A 21,816-nucleotide genomic window follows, 5' to 3' on the forward strand; every position below is an offset into this window, starting at 1 on the left:
CGTTGCCAATTTCAAAATCATGGTTTTTCTGGCATAGTCCACATGTGGACTATAGTCTGCCAACAAGTAAACAAAAACCAAGTTACAGACCAACGCAGCTAGAACACCAAGTCACCCGTGGCCACTCCTGGAGTTAACATTTATTTGCACACAGTGAGGATTAGTTTTTTCTTCAAAACAGGAGACAGTTACTTTTGCTGTTTTTAAATAGCAGAACTGAACCTCAGATGCATGAGTTTAGGAAATCTAACTTCATGGGGTCTGCTACTTGAGAAGGGACAATGGGCAAACTGTCAGAGAAAGTTGAAGTTTATAAGTAATGTTGGATGTTGAAGGGAGATAGGGAATTTGGTTACATCTCTTAGATATCCAGGAGTAAATGTTTTGAGATTGTGATGGAATCAGAAGGGTTAGTCTGAAGGCATGGTTAGTTTATTTGATCCTAACTATGGCCACAGTGCAAAAGCAGTCACATTGATAAAATCTTATCAAGCGATGCCTTACATTATCTGATGTCATTTTCAAAGAGGGGCCCTCTAACCTCACAAGGTTGTATATTCCAGCTTTTCCTTGACATCCTCGTTAATGTTTCTCTCAATTCCATACCAGCCTTCCTTCCGGTTGGGTGAGGCCCAAGAGGAAAAGCAATGATCACGTCAGCCTGTAGGCATACTGTTCCCTTCAGATTCATTGACTTGGTTCTCAGAAAGATGAGTGTATTTTATTTGTGCTTGAGTCCATCTCTGGAAGGAGTGAGATAATAAAGTTCACCTCCATCATTTTCCAGAGGTAATAGGAGACGTCCCTGTGGAAAAAGAACCCCAGAGTAGGAGAGCCAGCATCATCTTTGCCTCCTGATGAAGTGTTCTTTCTTTGATGACTACCGTTCATGTAAGCAGCTACTCTAAGAATATATTCAAATCAGGTGTGGATAGACAGTGGAGTGGAATTGTTTTCCTGTACATGAGATTGAGATAACATAGTAAACAGTAGTTTCTGAGCCACGTGTGTAACCAAATAAAATTATTTTGTGAGTAATTGAAAAATAGAAAGAACAAAAAGTTATATGGGAACAAATTCCCTTTAGCCTTTAAATTCATTGGGTTATTTTAGGTTCATTGGAAAACGTTTTGTTCATGAAAGCGTTTTATTCATGAAACTTGTAATTGTAACTGCATACATTAAGTAATTCTCCATTCATGGCTTAATCACGTGAGTTCTTCTCATTGTAATTCTGGTGTCAGGTTCTAGACTGGCTCCAGTATTTACTGTGTATGATTCTTTACGGTTTATTTCTCATCTCTGAGCCTCAGTTTTTCCATATGTAAAATGTGGGCTGATCAGAGGAGTTTCTGTTGGAGATGGGACCCTGATGCCTACAGTCTCCTAGATACACTTTATATAGTCTGTATTTTTAAATCATTGAAACAACTCTTTGAGCTATATGTACTGTTGGCTGTATTTTATAGATCAGGTGACTGAGAGAAGTTAAGATAAGCTTTCGGAAGAATGTATAGCTAGTAGGTTATGTCCTTGGGTCCCAAGCCATGTTTTTCTGCCTCCAAAGCAGAGTCTGTCTGTCCAGTGTACCTGACATTTCTGTCTGTATGTCGCAGGGCTACTGTGACGATCTGATGAAATAAGGTACCTGAAAAAGTGAGAACGTGGCAAGTGCTGTGTCAGCACGGGATGTTATTTCTTCTGAGTGTTTTTAGCCACTATCAGAAGCTAGCAGTTAAGGGCCAAGGCATAAAGAAGTCTAGGAGGGTTGTTTTTTCCTGCTCTGTGGATGCGGACGTTGAGGCCCATGGGGATGAGGAAGGTGTCCACACACTGGAAAGTGGCAGGATAGCCTTAAGTTCCTAGTGCGATTACAAAGCCCACTGTCCTTGTGGTCCTCTCCAGGCCTGAATCCTTGCTCCGGAGTGGGGCTAGGATTCCTTTGTCCACGGATTGATTCCTGTAAGAAACTTCTTATTCACTGTGCAAGATACCTTGGTATGGCAAGAACTGGTTACTAGTGTGGGATGAGATACTGATGTTGATATTGGTGTTTTTATTGAAGACCATTTCCACTAAGTTAATCCACTCAAAATTCATGACAGTGAATACATCTGTTTATATGGCTATCCTTCTATACTTTCTGAATTCAGAAATGATTCTTTTGGTGCATATGAATTTTGGAGGAGCTTCCGCCCCACCCCCGCCTCAAGAAAATGCTCTGTAGTGGCCATACCACATAAAACTGCCCCTGACTTTCCTATTGAATCATCCTAGCCAGATTATTGCTTTTCTCTGGATTTGTCTTCATTACATAAATTTGTTCAGAAAGCCTTGACATCAGAAAATATTCCCACCAGAGAAGTTTTGTGTGTGTAAATTTGTCTGTAAATCTGAATTCTGTGATGATATCAAAATGATGAATCTAATGAATTCCAAGCCGCCATTGTTTTTTCAGCTGTCTTAAACAGATCAGAATTCTAGTATGCTTTTTTATCAGAACGTATTGACTGTCCAAAGAGCTTTGCAAGTAGTTTATTATCTAAAATAATTTCTTTCCTGTTGGGTATTTTGAATGACTCTAACTTTGCAGATTTGTTGAAGAATAGTAATTAACTTGAGGGAATTCCCTGGAGGTCCAGTGGTTAGGACTCTACACATTCACTGTTGAGGGTCTGGGTTTGATCCTTGGTCAGGGAACTAGATCTTGCAGCCTGAGCTGTGTGGCCACAGGAAAAAAGAAAAACTGTAGTTATTAGCTTTGTAACAGCCAAATTGACTAATATTCTTGGGCACCTGAGTGAAACCACATGAAAATACATTTGTATATACAGAGAAGGTATGTCTTTTAAAGCAAAGTTTTTTAGTTGGTGTTTCAGTTTGAATCTGTAAGAAGAATTATTATTAAATAGAGTAACATCTGTGAATGCTTGAGGGAAAACTTCATCACCTTGTACTCCTCCTTGACTCTTCTCCTCTCACTCTCCATATTCAGCCTGTCAGGAAACTGTTTCAGCTTTCTCTTCATATCATACTCAGGATCTGATTCCTTCTCGCCATCTCCACTATTTCCCTGCCATAATCCTCCCAAGTTACCATTATCCGTGATCTAGGTTACTGTAATAGCCTCCCACCAAAAGTAAACGAAGGAGGATATTAGTAATCTTTTTACTAATAAGTGCTTTTCTTCTGTAGACACAAATATTTTAGTGTTTACTTTTACTGTGCATTATTTGTAAAATACTGAGCAAATTAGGAGTATAGGTTATGTCGTGGGGGATACATGGCAATTCTTGTTCATTTCCTTGAGGAAACCATTTTCAGGGAGACAAGCGACAACCATCTTTGGGGAGACACATTAGAATGTCATTGATCACATGAGTTAATGATGAAAACCACAGAAATAAATTGCAGGTGTCCAGTTGAAGAGCTCCTAGAATCTACGTGAGTTTAGTAGATTATAGAAGGTTTCGTGGAGGATGAACATGAGCTGTGTCTCGCACAATGCTGAGGAGTTGCAGTGGGAGGCCAGGTGGCGTGTCTGCAGTTGTATCAATATTAGGTAGAATGAGCTCAGTCTTCTCTGAGAGGCATTACACCCGTTGGACTGAAGAACAGGAAGCAGGTTCATTTGAAGGATGGTTGGGGGTGAGAGGACGAAGTGGGTTTAGATTACCAGTTGGCAAGCTGTTGGAGCCATGTCTGGGGACTGGGCCGGTTCTTTATGTTAGAATCCTGAGCTGGCATTGGACGTGGGCGCTAGGGCAGATGAGCACAGTAGATGTTGTTGTTAGGAAGTCGTCTTTATTTTTTTACCGCACCATGCAGCATGTGGGGTGTCAGTGTCCCGACTAGAGATTGAACCTGTGCCCCCTGCCATGGAAGCACACTGAGTCTTAACCACTGGACCACCAGGGAAGTCCCAGGAAATCTTGATTAGAGCTTAGAAGGTGGTTTTGGAGAGCGTCATGGGTGTTATCTAGAGTGACCTGGTAACAGGTCATCTAGATATCTAGACTCTGTTCTCCAGAGTCCCGATTTGCCCAGGACTCCCTCATTTTCAGCCCTGAAAATCGCATGTCATGGAAACCCCACAGGAAAAACAGATGGTTGGTCATTTAAGGATAGCATAGTTCAGACAAGCAACTGGTATCAGAGGTACAAACCAGAGTAAAACATTAGCACATTATCAAGTGAACAGAACTTGAGGATCAGAGATCCAGAGCATTTCAGAGGTCTGATAGGCAGGCAGTGGAGTTGAATTATATAAATATCTTGGCTGACAGAATTTGGCCAAATGAAATTTAGCATTGTCATAGCGACTTTGTTTATGTGACAGTCTAAACAGATTTTGAAAAACGAATATTTTAACCAATGGTTTTTGAGTTTTGTATAATAATAATAATAATAAGAGCAGTAGTTACCAGCAATGGATACTTAACTTGTACCGGGTACCTTGCTAGATTTTACAGATATTTTCATGTTTAATTCTCACAATCAGCCTATGAGATAGGCAGCATTGTTTTCTTTCCTTTATAGATGAGGAAACTGGTGGTTTGAGACATTAGGCTGTTTACTTAGTTACATAGCTAATTAACAGGAAGGAGATTTGAACCCTGGCTAGCCCAAAACTTTTAGCCACTGTGTAGTACCATTTCCTGGTATCAAGGAACCTGTTCTGTTTTATTAATTTTTCTCCTTTTACTACAAAAGTAACACTTGTTAACTCTAGGAAAATTGAAACACAGGGACTAGCAGAAAACTATGCAAAATACAATTCCTTCTATTTAGAAACGAAGTCTATTGACATCTTTGTTCATATCTTTTTCTTTGGGGGGGCACATTGATATATAATTTTTTCTATAAAAAATAAAATTTGATAAACCTTTAAAAACCGGTTGTTAGACATTTATTCTTTTTCAGTGTATTTTGTTGGATGTTTAGCTTCTTGCAACGTTTTGATACTACAAACAGCTTGCAATAAACATAATTAGCTGAAGATGATATACAGATAAAGGAAAATGAAACAAGACTGAAAAACAAAAATTTACAATCATGGACAGTAATGCAGGAGATGCATAACGATTGTAAAATCCTCACTCTATTTTGTATTTGGATCACCAGTACAATGAAAATCAGTGACTGAGGAATATTTGCTTTTGAACAGACCATTATGTTGAACATCTCTCTTTTAGTTAAAGTTGAATTTTCAGCAAAATCACCTAGAGCTGGTGCAGGAACCAAACTAGGACCCCAGCCCCTGGGCAAAGTCCCAGGAAGGTGCCTGATCCCTAAAATGTAAATTCAAGTAGTGATTCTGCTGCTAAGGAGCTCACTTCAGGGGTTGGTGTCCGACTCTGTGCGACCCCATGGACTGCAGCACGCCATGCCTCTTTGTCCATCACCATCTCCCAGAGCTTACCCAAATTCATGTCCGTTGAGTCGGTGATGGCATCCCACCATCTCATCCTCTGTCGTCCCCTTCTTCTCCTGCCTTCAATCATTCCCTGCATCAGGGTCTTTTCCAGTGAGTCGGCTCTTTGCATCTGGTGGCCAAGGTGCTGGAGCTTCAGCTTCAGCATCAGTCCTTCCAATGAATATTCAGGACTGATTTCCTTTAGGATTGACTGGTTTGATCTCCTTGCAGTCCAAGGGACTCTCAAGAGTCTTCTCCAACACCGCAGTTCAAAAACATCAGTTCTTCAGCTCTCAGCTTTCTTTAGAGTCCAACTCTCACATCCATACGTGACTACTGGAAAAGCCATAGCACTAACTGTAGGACCTTTGTCAGCAAAGTAATGTCTCTGCTTTTTAATGTGCTGTTTAAAAAACCAGAGAATTCTAGAAAAACATCTGCTTCATTGACTACGCTAAAGCCTTTGACTGTGTGGATCACAACAAACTGGACAATTCTTAAAGAGATGGGAATACCAGACCATATTACCTGCCTCCTGAGAAACCTCAGGAGGTATGCAGGTCAAGAAGCAACAGTTAAAGCTGGACATGGGACAACTGACTGGTTCTAAATTGGGAAAGGAGTATGTCATGGCTGTATGTGGTCACCCTGCTCTTCAGGGGACTAAACCACAAACCCCATAACCAGAAACTATAGCTGAAATAAAGAGAAGTAAATTTCAGGATCAGAATATTACTTCAGGGGCTTCCCTTGTGGCTCAGTGGTAAAGAATCCACATGCTGATGTAGGAGACACGGGTCTGATCCCTGGTCCAGGAAGATGCCACAGGCTGCTGGAGCAGCTAAGCCTGTGCGCCCCCACTAAGGAGCCTGTGCTCTAGAGCCTGGGGGCCACAGCTACTGAAGCCACTGCAGTGAGAGGCCCCGGTGCCAAACTAGAGGAAAGTCTGTGAAGCAGCAAAGGCCCACACAGCCAAAAAAAAAAAAAAAGAATGTTAAAATAGTTATCAAAGCTGGAGGCCATGGCCAGTTAATGACAACTGAGAGTTGATGCTCAGTCCCTGAGTGTTGGGTCAGGCTCTTTAAACCCTTCTTGCCAAAGGGCAGGAGATTGGGCCTGGGATGAGCCTGAAAGTGAAAGTCGCTCAGTCGTGTCCGACTTTTTGCGACCCCATGAACTATACAGTCCATGGAATTCTCCAGGCCAGAATACTGAAGTGGGTACCTTTTCCCTTCTTCAGGGGATCTTCTCAACCCAGGGATCGAACCCAGGTCTCCTGCATTGCAGGTGGATTCTTTACCAGCTGAGCCACAAGGGAAGCCCAAGAATACTGGAGTGGATAGTCTATCCCTTCTCCAGTGGATGTTCCCGACCCAGGAATCAAACCTGGGTCTCCTGCATTGCAGGAGGATTCTTTACCAACTGAGCTCTCATGGGGATGAGCCTACAGGTGGGGAAAAACCCCCCAAGAGAGCTTGAGAGAGCTCCAGGGATTGGAAACCCAGCAGGTTCTGACAGCCGGAGGTTTTGAAGAAGGAGAGTGATGTAATGAATGGTTAGTGAGTGATTAAATCAACTATGAGTAGGCAAGGAAGCAGTTTAAGAGGATGCTTCTTAAATAGCCAATGTAAAGAAAGAGGTTCTTGGTCTGGCTACTGGTAGGAATTATATGTAAAGAAATATCTAAACATCTCCATTAAATAATTAGGTTGGAGACATTCCTGTTGTGACATTCCTCTTCTTATCACAAGTTTGGAGTACAGATGGAACATGTAGTTTTGATCCTTGGAGCTTGTAATGCTGCCATTACTTTCATTAAGTTGAGGCTTTAACTGGTATATTAAAATTTTCTTTTATTACAGAACCCCTAAATAGGTATGCTGTGTCTTATGATTGCAGTTTAAGTTAATGCTATCACATTTTAAAATTAAAAGTTATTATCTTCTCTTGGTGCTTTGAAGGTCATCATAAAATTAATGACAAATATACTGGAAAGACATTTCAATTAACTTTCTTGGATATTGATCAGATAAGCACTAAGATTTAAATTATTTTCTGAAGTCTTCATTAGATGAGTCCTTTGTTGCTTTGGGTGACTGTTTTAGTAAGTACTTTCCAAACCCTGGAAAGTGTTGCTTCTGAGTTAATTTAAAGAGAAATCTTCATTTTGCTGCATGTCCACATTGGTTTTTTGTTTAACAATTGTATATAAATTTACTGTTTTCTTAATTAGGAATAACTTTTTTTGTGTTTCTGGAGGTATTAAATTTATGAACCGCCAAGAATCTCTAAATAATATAGAAACTTGCATTTAATTAACTGCAGCTAATGGTTAGATGTGCTTCATTGCTTTGAACTTTTGAATCAGTCCTCCCTTGCACAGTATTTGATAAATGTGATCATAAGTTCTGTCTCATCCATGGAATTTTCTAATATTTATTATTTTCAAAATTGCAAAGAAATCTTTGTTGTAAGAAGAAACTGAAATAGTATTCGATATAGACTCCTACTTCTCCCAGCCTCAAAATGATAATTCTATAACAATTTGACACGTATTTTCCAGTTTTCCATGGAGTTCTGCTCTGTGTACATGTGTGCATTCATTACACATGCCTCCTCCTCCTCCCCTCTCCCTTCTTCTCCTTCCCCTCTCTCCCTCCCTGGCTTAGGCTCTGTGGTACTGTCCGAGGAGAGGAGGCTTTGTTCTGTGCTGGATTTCACTCCTGGGTGAACTCATTGTCCTCCTTCTTTCCTTCACGTGGTTACCTTGAAAGTTCAGTAAATTCAATCTATGCTTTCCTTCTCTTTATCCTCAGCAGTCAAACCAGGAGCCCTCCCAGAACAAATCCTCAACTCTGTAAAAGACAACCGTTCTGAGTGTTTCTCCCAGGGCCAGCCAGCTAAGCAGCCCCGTTCTGGCTTCCCTGGTGACTGGCCCCAGGCCCAGAGGGGCTTTGCTGGTTCCAAGTATGAAGTTTCTCTGGGGTTTCCTCTAGGCTATTCTTTGCAGCATTTCTCTTCTCGGTCTCTTGTGGGTTGAGATTTCTTCTGCATTAGCAACCCTGGCTGATTTCTGTCTCCTTGAGTTTTCTGAAAAATGGTGATACGTTGATGGCAGAACTTGTTTCCTCTTTCTTCTGTTGTTTAGTGGGATTTAGGCACATGATTACCTGGGCACACGATGCTTTGGACCTCCAAGGCGCCTACTCTTTCTTCTCTTTTTGGAAATTCTTTCCAGGTTCATTTGCAGTTTCTCTGGTTTGTGTTATAACTTGACAGTTTTTTCCTTCTTTTAGTTTTGCATTTTATAATAATCATAATTAAATCATTGATACCTCATTGCTCTCTTTTTGGGTTCAGAAATGACATCATTGCTTAACAGATTTATTTTCTACTGCATTTAGAGACCTCCACAAGGTGTTAAGGCATAAAGCCAATTAATGGTGCAAAATTTATTTTTAGAAATTTAAATAATTGTCCTTATTTCATTTGTTAGGTTTAAACGTCACTATCTTTAATATATATTTGTATTTTATTTGCCAGGTGACTAAGTATTGTCAGTTTCCTTTTTTCAGTGTTCAGATTAAAAAAAAAAAAGATTTAAAAAAGTAATAGTAACTTTACATGAGCACATGGGACTCAGTGTATTTAAAAATGATTTCTTCCTGTCAGAAATGATTTAGCATTTTTTTTTATTGAGCTACATTGATCCTACAACAGCATATATTTTTAATTTTGTCTTAGGAAGGAGAAAACATTTTCTATTTGGCAATTGAAGATATAGAAACAGATACAGAGCTTCTGATTGGCTACCTGGACAGTGACATGGAGGCGGATGAAGAAGAACAGCAAATTATGACAATGATCAATGAAGAGGAAGGTAAAAATTCTAAAGGACAATCAACAGCTAGCAGAAAAGGTATTAACTCTAACTGGTGGGCCAGGAGAATGCAAGTTGTAGGAGAAATAAAGTTTGAAATGTGCTTGAATTATAATGGCATTGTAATAGTGTGTTCTCAAAATAAAGTTAGTTTTTGTCAGAATTCTCGGAGGATATCCAGCCGTGAGCCTCTCTTCCAGCAGGGATGGAATGGTGGGCTGGAGCGGGGGATGGATGTGTTCTGCAGGCTGCCAGGGTCCTCGGCGGCTCCCTGCTCTCACTGGTAGGGGACCAGTAATGGGGACTTTTGTGCTCTAGCCCTGACTTTGTCATTCACCCGTGTTGTAACCGGGCTGGTCACTAAGTCTGAGGCTTTATTTTCTCTTCTGCACATGGGGAAGGGCGAGTGCAGAGGTCCTGTTGGGCCCTGTGGGAGTTTTCCTGGGCCTCGCTCTTGTTTAAGATCCTTTGAGAATCTGGAGCATCTGGAAATGTTCCTCCGTCTGGTTGTGGAGACCCATAGCATTGCGGGGTTGTACTACTAGGGTCACCGGAAATGCGCAGTGACTGCTGATGGACTTGCTTCTGTCAGCCCCGCAGTCTAGGAGATGCATGTCGCTTGCCTGTCCTCTGCCAGTGGATATCACTTGTCATCAGGGCTTGTTTCTCTCATTTGTGTTTTGCTGCTGATCGGTCACGAGGGAGTTGTGAAGGGTGGTGTAGGTGTTCACATTTTGTAATAGGCTGGTCTTTTCTATAGAGTATTTTTCCTTCTGTTCAACAAAGCCACTTCAGAAATGACATGGGTTTCTTTAGTCACCGTGGTATTAATGTCTTTTATGTGAATTTTCTGTTTTAACTGTATGTCATTGACTGAGAAAGTATGAGTGTTCTGAGTATTGCCAGATTATGCCTCTGTTTAGTTTGGCTGGAATATTTAAAAGGAAGATGAGGACAGGCTATCAGTTTTGTCTTTCCAATATGTATTATGTTGTTGGGATATCAGATTTGGGGTGATGGGAATTATTTCTGTATAATTTTGTGTTTTCTTTATTTTTGTATGTATTTTCAACATTGCCCCAAGAGTATGGTACTACTGTGTCCACTGTTTTGCCTTAAAAATAAACTTCCTACTTTTACCACCATGACTTCTATAATAAAATAAGTTTCTTTTGTAAAAAAGAATCAGTGGAAACTTAAATAGATCTTTAGAATTTAATTTTGTTTATAAAAGCAAACATAAAATCCCCCAAACAAACAAAAGAACCCCCCAAAATAGATGCAAAAACAAACAGCAAAAGAAACAAAGAATCCACTCAAATGTCAATCAGTGGAGAGTTTGGTTAAATAAGTAAATTATGGTACCTTAAAGTTTAAAAAAAATTGACTTAAGAAAATACTAAGTGGAAAACATAGCTATGTATGAAACTACATAAAAAGTATGATCGTAAAGGTAGCTATTGTTAGACTCTATACAATACAAATTCACAAAAGATAAGTGAGTCATGGAAAGAGATTACAATAGTTGTCTGTTCGTTATGGGGTTATTGGTGATTTTTATTCCTTCATATTTTCTGCATTTTATCTAAATCTAATTGTATTTGATAAATCAAGAAACATATGTAAGTTAACTAGCACACTTTGAAATGTGGGTATAGCCATGGCAGTCCGCGTGGGACTGTCGGCCTGAGAGACAGTGGAGCCTCACTCCGCGTGCTGCAACGGGTGCTGTTTCTATGACCCTGGTCTTTTTTCACATATATGTGAGAGTCCCCTTGGTAATTCAGCATAGTTCGCCTTGGTTGGGTTTCTCTCTTCTTGCAGCTAAAAGTGAACTCAAGATGACCTGTTTCAGGGAAGACTTTGGCTTTCCAGTTCAACGTTTGTAATATCTCTTTGATGTGAAAGGTTAATGTTACAGGGTAAATTAAAAGTTGATTTTGAATTGGTGAAACACAATGGTTTTAAAAAAATGTTCTCATAACACTTTCTGTTATTTTTCATGGGCAGCCTGTTCATACTTACAGAGATAATAAAATTTTACTAAGCTGGTACCATTAGCACAGTTAATTTTGATTTTAAAATGAGGGCGAAACTGAGCAGTTCTTGGCTCTTCATTTTTGTCTCATAATTCTGCTTGCTTGTAAATATGCAGATCGCTTTGGCTGTAAAGAGGACTATGCCTGTCCCTACTGTGAATCGAGTTTTACCAGTGAGGAAATTCTTGCCGAGCATCTTCAGACATTGCACCAGAAACCCACAGAGGAGAAAGAATATAAGTGCAAGAGCTGTGGGAAGAAATTCCCAGTTAAGCAGGCTTTGCAAAGACAGTGCGTACATTAAAGATAATCTCTGAAGTTATAAGCTGACGTTTTAACTCTTTTATTTGGTTTGTCTTCTAGTTAGTTTCTAACCTGTGTGCCTGTGTGATGGTGTGTGTATAGAAATTAAGCATTCTTTATTGTCATTGTCGTTAACTTTTCTTACATTGATTTTCCAAACATTCTGTTTGTGGATTTTAATAACTTGCCATTAAATATTAAGCTCATTGGTGTACTAACCTGAAATCTGATATGCATAATTTAGCTAGTGCTTTGAGGGGGCAGGTCGAGTTTCAGTGATCTGCATGTGATACTCCTCTGAAATCAGGTAAAAAAAAAGTTAACGAAATGGAGAGAGTTTGGAGTATAAAGAATACAGGGACATTTTGGGAAGCAGTGTTTATTTCATAGCAATGTTGGAGAAATCACTTTGAAGATGAATATGTATAGGATCTAACGATGAAGTAAATTAAATGGTCCCACCCATTGCTCAGTGCCCTTTATTATTTTAACTGTTTATATTAACAGTGTATAAATTTATCCTTTTATTTAAGTATTTTACAGTATCATGAGTTACTAAAAATGAGAAAGTGTATACATGTATTTATAAACTTTTATTTTTAACAGAATGTCACCTTGCATATGAGCAAGAACTCTTTAACATAGGCTTAATGTTTCATTTTTTATTCATTCAAGTAAAATTTTGAAACATGCTGTAGTTCATATTAAAATAATTTTCATATATTTACCCACTTTTGTTTATGATATTTGAGATTAAAAATTTCTGTTCAAAACTTGAAAAATCTTAACTTTTATATTATACATTTAGAAATTCTCTTACACACTTTTAAACAAGCAAAAGCTGTATACTTTTTAATGAATATATTTTGAAACTGCATTCTAGTCAGTTTTTATTGAATTTATGTTATATATACTACCTTAAGCATACTTTAGCTGAGCTGAGTCTTACTGCTAGGTGCTACTAAAAAGTTTAAAGGGCAAAAAGACAGAATAAAAAGAAGAGATCATGAATGTGACTCTATTCAAAGTAGAGGTATTTTCATAAGCTTTTGTCCTAGACTTCCAGTTTTTTTTTGTTTGTTTTTTTCTATTTCCCCTCAGTGTTCTTCAGTGCTCAGCGAAAAGCAGTCTGAAGGATTCTTCACGAAGTTTTCAGTGCTCTGTTTGCAATACTTCCTTCAGTTCAGCATCGAGGTTTTGTGTCTGAGTTATCAGATGGCTGTTACACGATTGTGGGTCATTATTGGCATGCATGCTTTCATGCTTCTTAGTGGTTTAGTATCATATGGCTACAGAATTTCAGTGCTTTCCTTCCTCCCTGCCTAGGTAATGCTTACAATGACCCTGGAGCTCTGCTGGGGAGCATGCATTACAAAAGCCAGCCAGGATGCTAGAAATGAGTAGGTGTCCTCACCGTTTCCTCTCCCTGTTCCCCTGTCCTGCTTGTCTTGCAGTTTTGAACAGCACCAGGAGACGTGCCAGGGAGATGCCAGGTTTGTGTGTAAGGCAGACAGCTGTGGGAAGAGGCTGAAGAGCAAGGAAGCCCTGAGGAGACACCAGGAGAACGTCCACACCGGTAAGGAGTCATCAGAGGGCTGTGTTTAAAGGGGCCTCCTCTCCCCAGGCTGCTATGGTCTGTTCTTAATTCTCACTCGCAAGGACAGAGCTTTCTTTTCCATTGTATTTCACACAGATGTAGAGCTCTGGAAGTGGAATTTTTCTTTCACTGAATATTATTTCTTTTTAAGTTGATTTCAGTGATAGTCATCGTTTTTCCCATTTCTGAATTAATCATAACTGGAAACCTAAGCTAGGATCTGTTTGTGCTTGGTAGCCAGATGTATTAAGAATTAATACTTTAAGTAGTAATTTTAATGCTTCAGCATGTGAAATTTCTCTCATGGTAGATATATTTAAAAACTACTAACTGATGGCTCGTCTGCCTTAATATTTTCACAGTAAAATTCATTTTTAAAAAACTCTTACATTTCTGCTATATTGGGGAAGATATACTGGCTACTTTTTGACCTGCAAATTGAATATATTTGGATTTATAAAGCAGATACAATTTGAATTTTTTCAAATGGCTAGCTAAACAATAGCTAAACAGTTAGCAGCTTTGTTATTTAGATTTCATCTGCCTAGCACACAGTAAATGCATTTTGGTTTAGGGGTTGAATCTGTTGCACTAAATTGAACAGGTTAATATTTCCAGAGTTAATGATCTGTTTCCTTCAGTGTCTTTTCCTTAAAGGAGACTGAGGTTCACGGCACTTCTCATATCTTTCTGTACTGATATTTTTCTCAGGTGATTACTATTGCTGTTGGCTTAAGGGTGGAAATGTCTTTTTGGATAGGAGGAAAGTATTATTTCTTTTCTTCTATCCTGTTTATTCTCACGTGCAGGGGAAAAGAATAGTTGGAACTCAGCTTCTGTTTCCTATATTTATTCAGTGTCCCAAAAGTGTCTCCTTTAATGCTAGTTGGGAAAGCTCGTATGAGCATGACTGCTGGGTCCAACTTCACATCACCGCTTTGGGCTGACTCTCAGTACCAGCCATGTATGAAAGCTCAGGGTGGCAGGAGGTACGGCCTTGTGAAATACAGCTTCAGAACGAGGTACAGCACTTAGACTTCACAGTGTCCTGACCTCTCTCTCCTTTTGAATGATACATGACTGATGTAGAAAAGGTGGCATTTTTCTGATTTCTTTATACTTGGGCCTTTTCTATGTCTGCAAAAGGCAGTCATGACTTTTTGATAGACCTGTCTCTTCATAGTTTTTGCTTTTTAATAGCTGTTATGGTTTAAAATGCTGTTCTTAATTTCCCCCATCTTTGTCTGCAATGTATTATAACAAATCTTTTATGTCATTTTTAAAGTTAACTTTGCTGAACTAAGTAAAAAACCAGATGCACAGTAAAACTCTGGAAACTTACATTCTTGTTATTGGGCATGTGGTCTTCAGACTGTGCTATAAGCATAATTTCTCTAAGACTTCTTGTAGTTGGTCTTGGATATTAAAATATGCTGATTCTGAAAACTCATGGTGATTTTGTAGGAGTGAATTTATAAAGGGAAGTTTTTTGTTTTTCTATGTTGTGGATTCTATAAAATATGAAACTTACTGTATTTCAGCCAAAGGCCACATGAATATTTTTTGCTGGAATTGGTACACAGTCTGCCTCTCATTCATAGCCTCTCTCTTGCTTCTTCTCTTTTGTCTGTGAACTACATGGCCATTTGGGGAAAGAATATTCCATATTCAGAATAATGAAAAAATGCAGTGTTTGTACATATGGTTGTAGAACCCTTTACTCTAGAAAGACAAAGGTATTCAAGGAAAGAGAAGGTCTTGCAGCTTTACCACTGACAAGGACATATGTTCCTTGTTAGGTGATATGAATTGAAGATACTGAGAAGAGAGAAGATGAATTTTTAAATATGAATCACATTTTTCCATAGCACCTATAACGTATGGTGGGTAGGTTCTCAGACCAGCTCCTGGAGGCACACTTAACCTACATTGTGCTGAAACTCACAGTACTTAAGTAGCTGTGTATTCAGTATTGTTGAATTAATTTTTCATGCATCTCCCACATTAGGTAGTAATGTGTTCCTGACTGTTTTTGAAAGCTGAATCGGAAAGTCAAATATCAGACTTACCTGAATATAATAAACTAAAATGGCATAAAGTCTGGTTGTAGCTTTGTAGTTGCTCTTGTCCTTGACCCTGGGGAAACTTGTAGGGTGGTGTCCTTTCCATTTACTCAAGAGGAAGCAGTGAGGGGGTTGATCCCCTTAAACCCACCTTAACCATCTTAACCGTTCTTTCTCTTTTGATTTGATTCTGTGGTTGCTGACAAGAGATTTTGATTTTACAGGAGATAGCATTTACCTACATTCTCAGGCAAACAGTCATAAACTTTCCCCATATTTCTTCTGAGGACTAGGATTCTAGAGGAGAGAAAAGGTTGAAGAGGAGAGATGGTATATTGTCTCTGACTCCAGCTGGTAGAGCAGTGGCAGAAGTATTGGGAAAGGTGGACTGGGTGATTATGGAAATCTCACTTCTCTCTCTCTTCTCTCCCTCAAGCCTGACCTAACTGGTGGGAAAGAAAAAAGGTCTAAACTCAAAAAGTAGCTGGTTTAAGGGATAAGCAGGGACAACAGAGGACTGTGGATTAAAGTAAGGTTGTTGTGTTGTTCAGATGCTCAGTTATGTCCGAGACTCTTTGCAACCCCATGGACTGCAGCAGGCCAGGCTCCCCTGCTCTCCACCATCACCAGGAGTTTGCTTGAACTCATGTCTAATGAGTCGGTGATGCTATTCAACCATCTCATCCTCTGTCGTCTCCTTCTGCTCCGGCCTTCAATCTTTCCCAGCATCAGGGTCTTTTCCAGTGAGTCAGATCTTGGCATCAGGTGGCCAAAGTATTAGAGCTTCAGCTTCAACATCAGTCCTTCCAATGAATAGTCAGGGTTGATTTCCTTTAGGATGGATTGGTTTGATCTCCTTGCAGTCCAAGGGACTCTCAAGAATCTAATCCAACACCACAGTTCGAAAGCATCAATTCTTTGGCAGTCAGCCTTCTTTATGGGCCAACACTCACATCCATACATGACTATTGAAAAAACCATAGCTGTCACTATATGCACCTTTGTTGGCAAAATGATGTCTCTGCTTTTTAATACACTGTCTCGGTTTGTCATAGCTTTTCTTACAAGAATCAAGTGTCTTTTAATTTCATGGCTGCAATCACTGTCTGTAGTGATTTTGGAGCCCAAGAATATAAAAGCTGTCACTGTTTCCATTTTTCCCCTTCTATTTGCCATGAAGTGATGGGACGAGATGCCATGATCTTGGTTTTTTGAGTGTTGAGTTTTAAGCCAACTTTTTCAGTCTCTTCCTTCACCTTCATCAAGAGGCTCTTTAGTTCCTCTTAGCTTTCTGCCATAAGGGTGGTATCATCTGCATATCTGAACTTATTGATACTACTTCTGGCAGTCTTGATTCCAGCTTGTGCTTCATCCAGCCCAGCATTTTGCATGATTTACTCTGCATGTAAGTTAAATAAGCAGGGTGACAATATACAGCCTTGACGTACTCCTTTCCCAGTTTGGAACCAGTCAGTTGTTCCATGTCCGGTTCTAACTGTTGCCTCCTGACCTGCATACAGGTTTCTCAGGAGACAGGTCAGGTGGTCTGGTATTCTGATTTCTTTGAGAGTTTTCCATAGTTTGTTGTGATCCACAAAGTCAAAGGCTTCAGCGTAGTCAATGAGACAGACTTGGATGATTTTCTAGAATTCTTTGGCTTTTTCTATGATCCAGTGGACGTTTACAATTTGATCTCTGCTTCCTCTGCCTTTTCTAAATCTAGCTTGTGCATCTGGAAGTTCTTGGTTCACATACTTTTGAAGCCTAGCTTGAAGGATTTTGAGCATTACCTTTCTAGCATTTGAAATGAGTGCTATTGTGCAGTAGTTTGAACATTCTTTGATATTGTCTTTCTTTGAGATGGTAATGAAAACTAACCTTTTAGTTAGTTTTAGTCACATGTCCACTGCTAAGTTTTCCAAATTTGATGACATATTGAGTGCAGCACTTTAATGCATCATCTTTTATGCAAGTTGGAAAAGAGGGTATATTCTTTCTCAGTGGCCCTTCATGTTTTAATAGATATGTATAAAGAATTGGTGACCAAATGCATGCTGTAAGATACTCATTTTGCTCAGGAGAATTTTCTCCTTTATTGGCCATATTACTTGTCAGTCATCAAAAAATTTTTCTTGGCTGTACTATTTAACATGCTAAGAATAGTGCATTATATGAAATAAGCATCTTGAATGATAAGACAATAATTACTATGTTACTTTTTCTGAAGGTATTCCTCTCTCATAAACACAATCTTTTAAAAAATAATTTTGTTACCTTGTTTTCTACTGATTTTAGATTTCTTGCAAAAAAAGAGAGAAGGAGAGGACTGCATAGGGTTGAGGTTGTGACAGGAATAGGCATGGGTTAGTCATTTGGGAGCCAAGTGATGGATGCATGATAGTTCATTTTATTAATTGTTTACTTTATTGATTCTTTGAAATCAATTAAAAGTTGAAAAAATATCCTGTGGTTATATATATGATACTGTTATTACGTTGTATTTGAAAATATTGTTTTATTCATTCTTTTGTTTTCCATAGCCACTGTGAAGTTTGAAATGACCTACTGTAATTATAATCACTATGAAGAAGACAAAAATTGAACTTTGTAGGATTTATGTAATATTATGAATGTCACATAATGTTTTACTATTCTTGATCTTACTTTATTCTGGTTTTTAACATTAAGATGGTTAATATATACTCAATGATCTTGCAAGCTTGTAGTACTGAAAAGAATAACCTATGAATTCCATTTTTAAAAACCCAGCTGATTAAATAAAATATTCTGTTAAAATATAAAGCAAGTGGCAAAATCAGCTTGTAAGTGAATAAATACAATGTTTTATGTACACATTTGATTAATTTTAATTTTTCATGGAAGTGTGCTTTACTCTTTTTATACTAAATTAGTACATGCAGAGGTGAAAAGCCTGTGTTGTATATGTAGAAAGTAGTATACCAAGCTAAATAGTACTCAGATTTTGAAAGAAAAGTTTCAAAATATAGCCTATTCTTTATCTGAATTTAATGGATATATTTACAAAACTGACAATTTTGGAGTTACAAGTGAAGAAGATGAAATACCCTTTTAGAAATTATATGTCACCTAGAAACATTTATCTAATGCTCCTGTTAATAGTTTCATGTAAATCATGATGATATTTTATTTTATTTCATTTGTGTTTTTCTTTAGGGGATCCTAAGAAAAAACTCATATGTTCAGTGTGCAATAAAAAGTGTTCTTCAGCATCAAGCCTACAGGAGCATAGGAAGGTCAGTAAAATAAAAACTAATGTTCATCATAGTGTAAGATCTTTAGTCATAGTGTCTGCCAGGAAAAATTTTAATTGCTTTATATATTGTGAAGACAGAGCTTTGTCATTAATTTTATACTAATGTACTCTAAGGGTCTTCCCTGGCAGCTTAGCTGGTAAAGAATCCGCCTGCAATGCAGGAGACCTCAATTCGGTTCCTGGGTCAGGAAGATCCCCTGGAGGAGTGCATGGCAATCCACTCCAGTATTCTTGTGGGGAGAATCCCCATGGACAGAGGAGCCTGGCACGCTACAGTCCATGGGGTCACAGAGTCAGACACGACTGAGCGACTGGGCACACAGTGTACTCTAAAAAGCAAGACTGATATACAGAAAAGCCAACTCTTGCAAAAGAATATTTTGAGTTGTTTATTGTTATTCGGAGTAAGTAGAAATATTTCTCCAACGCGGGGTAGTGTCTGAGCCCCTCGTCACAACACCTCATACTGGTTTCATGCTTCACCAGTTGCTGTTGCTCAGGAAATATTATACCTTTGAGGAAACCACAATATTTGTGTATATTTATAATAAACTCTACAGTGACGTTTAGCCTGAAATGTATGTGTATTATATTTAAGTCTGGAAAAACAAAGGTAGGAGCTCTGTTATTTTGAAGAGCTTAAAATAATGTACAAAAATGTCAGAGTGTTGTCAGCAGAAACAAATGATTATGCAGTTGACGCTTGAACAGCACAGGTTTGAGCTGTACTGGTCTACTTACAGCGTTTTTCAGTTAATACGTACTCCAGTACCGTACAGCCAGGGATTGGTTGAATTTGCAGATGTGGAGGGGTCCACTGTAAAGTTACACAACTTTTCCACTAGAAGGGCCAGTGAGGAGGAGTGAGAGTGGCGGTGCAGTGGGTCTAACCCCCAGACCCCTCTGTGGTTCAGTGGTCAGCTGTATTAGGAGAAGATAAATTGAATACATTTTGTAATAAACATAAAACAGTTTACTAAGTTACTATTTTCATACGAAAGTTAACCTGAAAAAAATGGCAGCTATTAACCCTAACAGCATTAGCACTTGTTAATCAAATTTATGACAGAATCGAGTTAAAATAGAATTTAGATTTTTGTTCATATCATGGGAGAGTCCAAAATTTTATTTTATGTATTACTATAACAAAGATACAAATGATTATTTCCTGATTTCACATATGATTTTTTTCAGAATATCTATGAGCATATGATACTGTTTCTTAATCATTTAATACTAAAGAAGAGGAGATGGTACCAGTGGAAGTAAAATTTTACATTATAGTTTATAAATTGAATTTTGTCTCTTTGTTTGTGTATATATATATTCCAAAATAACTTGACAGATCTTAAAATTCATATGATATTCAGTGCAATATCTTCAACAATTTAGGCTGTGGATTTGACCTGTAACATATAAGATAGTTAAATTATTGTGATGTCTAGGGTTATACCCTGCATGTTAAGTGATTGGATCTTTAGGGAGAAAATATGGGACGAGCAGTGGACAGAGTGAGGACTGTGGGTGTCACAGTCTGTCACTAACCCTCTGTGGAGCACGGGGCCTCTCATTAAGTGTGACATGGAGCTGACCGCTGTTCTCCAATTCCCTAAGTGCCATGAAGCTTCTTTGTTTTTTCAGTTTCCAAGAGGTTATCTCAATCAGGTTGTTTAAAAATAGAGAGTACCTCAGGAATTGACATGTAATTCATATTTGAGGACCATGCTTGTCTTCTCTATCATTCCAAATTTAGCATAAGTGCTACTGGAGCAAGCACTGAAGCTACTTTCTAAAAGTTTAGCGCAGAATCCAATCCAGATACTGCTTCTTTTACATCTCTCTTTTCCCCTATCACCCTTAAAGCTTCTGAAGCAGAACCTAGTCTGAGACAAAAAGTGTAAAATCCAGCTGAATAGACATTTTCTAAATATCCTCCTGGTGCTATAATTCTTTGTTTTCTTTCCCTGATTTTAGAAAGTTTAAAATTAAGATATCTTACCAAATTTAAGATTCTGCCAAGTAGAATATTTCAGCAAAGTTGGTTGTGGGACATAATTCTGAAAAATGTCCTCTTTTCCAATTATATTCTTCATAATATAAGAACTTTTTCCCCAGGGAATATCTCTATAGATAGATTTAAATCCCACCTAGTGGTGGAATACAGTCTCCAAGTTGTCTCTGCAGAATGTTAATAACTTGGTAGCTCAGTGTAGCTCTTTGTCCATCACAGCATAGATCCTTTGACTTACCCTTGCTGAATCCACAAGCAGCTTCTACAGACTCCATTTTTGAGTCTGTTCTTATCGTTGTTGCTCTTTAGTCACTAAGTTGTGCCCTACTTTTGCAACCCCATGTACTGTAGCCCACCAGGCTCCTCTGTCCTGGCATTTCCAAGGCAAGAGTACTGAAGTGGTTTGTCATTTCCTTCTGCAGGGAATCTTTCCAACTCAGGGGTCAAAACTGCATCCCTTGCATTGGCAGGCAGATTCTTTACCTCTGAGCCACCAGGGAAGCCCCGTTTTTATAGTCGGGTATGTCTAATGTCTAATAGAGTTTGGTGGTAGTATTTCCCCTAAACAGCAGATAGTGATCTATGAATATGCCACATTTACATTATAGTCTAGACTCAACATTCAAAAAACTAAGATCATAGCATCCAGTCCTATTACTTCATGGCAAATAGATTGGAAAAAAGTGGAAACAGTGATAGATTTTATATTCTTAGGCTCCAAAATCACTCCAGACGGTGACTGCAGCCATGAAATTGAAAGATGCTTGCTCCTTGGAAGAAAAGCTATGACAAACCTGAGTTCAGTCACTCAGTCATATACGACTCTTTGCAACCCCATGGACTGCAGCATACCAGGCTTCCCTGTCTATCACAAAAATTTGTTCAAACTCAGGACCATTGAGTCGGTGATGCCATCCCACAATCTCATCCTCTGTTGTCTACTTCTCCTCCTGCCCTCAATCTTTGCCAACATCAGGGTCTTTTCCAGTGAGTCAGTTCTTTGTATCATGGGGCCAAAGTATTGGAGTTTCAGCTTCTGCATCAGTCTTTCCAATTAATATTTAGGAGTGATTTCATTTAGGATTGACTGGTTGGATCTCCTTGCAGTCCAAGGGACTCTCAAGGGTCTTCTCCAACACCACAGTTCAAAAGCATCAATTCTTCAGCGTTTAGCTTTCTTCATAGTCCAACTCTCACATGCATACATGACCA

The 21,816-nt window shown here is 38.8% G+C and overlaps 1 protein-coding gene and 1 non-coding gene across 10 annotated transcripts in view; one reads left to right on the top strand and one right to left on the bottom strand.

The window, feature by feature from the left end:
- Positions 1-21,816, top strand: part of PRDM5 (PR/SET domain 5) — a 255,174-nt gene that overhangs the window by 100,300 nt on the left and 133,058 nt on the right. For 4 of the 9 annotated variants that reach the window (XM_027543706.1, XM_027543711.1, XM_027543710.1 and 1 more), the window contains exons 4-8: positions 9,161-9,335; positions 11,452-11,626; positions 12,740-12,832; positions 13,093-13,214; positions 18,494-18,573. In XM_027543706.1, coding sequence (XP_027399507.1) covers positions 9,161-9,335; positions 11,452-11,626; positions 12,740-12,832; positions 13,093-13,214; positions 18,494-18,573 — 645 coding nt within the window. Of the gene's footprint in view, positions 1-787; positions 892-9,160; positions 9,336-11,451; positions 11,627-12,739; positions 12,833-13,092; positions 13,215-18,493; positions 18,574-21,816 lie in introns of all 9 variants that reach the window. The other 5 variants (XM_027543714.1, XM_027543709.1, XM_027543708.1 and 2 more) reach the window with 3 other exon arrangements.
- Positions 20,266-20,370, bottom strand: LOC113894810. Its single transcript, XR_003511659.1, has one exon. It is a non-coding gene; the product is annotated as a U6 spliceosomal RNA (small nuclear RNA).

This window comes from Bos indicus x Bos taurus, chromosome 6 (genome assembly GCF_003369695.1).
Source record: "Bos indicus x Bos taurus breed Angus x Brahman F1 hybrid chromosome 6, Bos_hybrid_MaternalHap_v2.0, whole genome shotgun sequence".
Taxonomy (NCBI): Eukaryota; Metazoa; Chordata; class Mammalia; order Artiodactyla; family Bovidae; genus Bos; species Bos indicus x Bos taurus.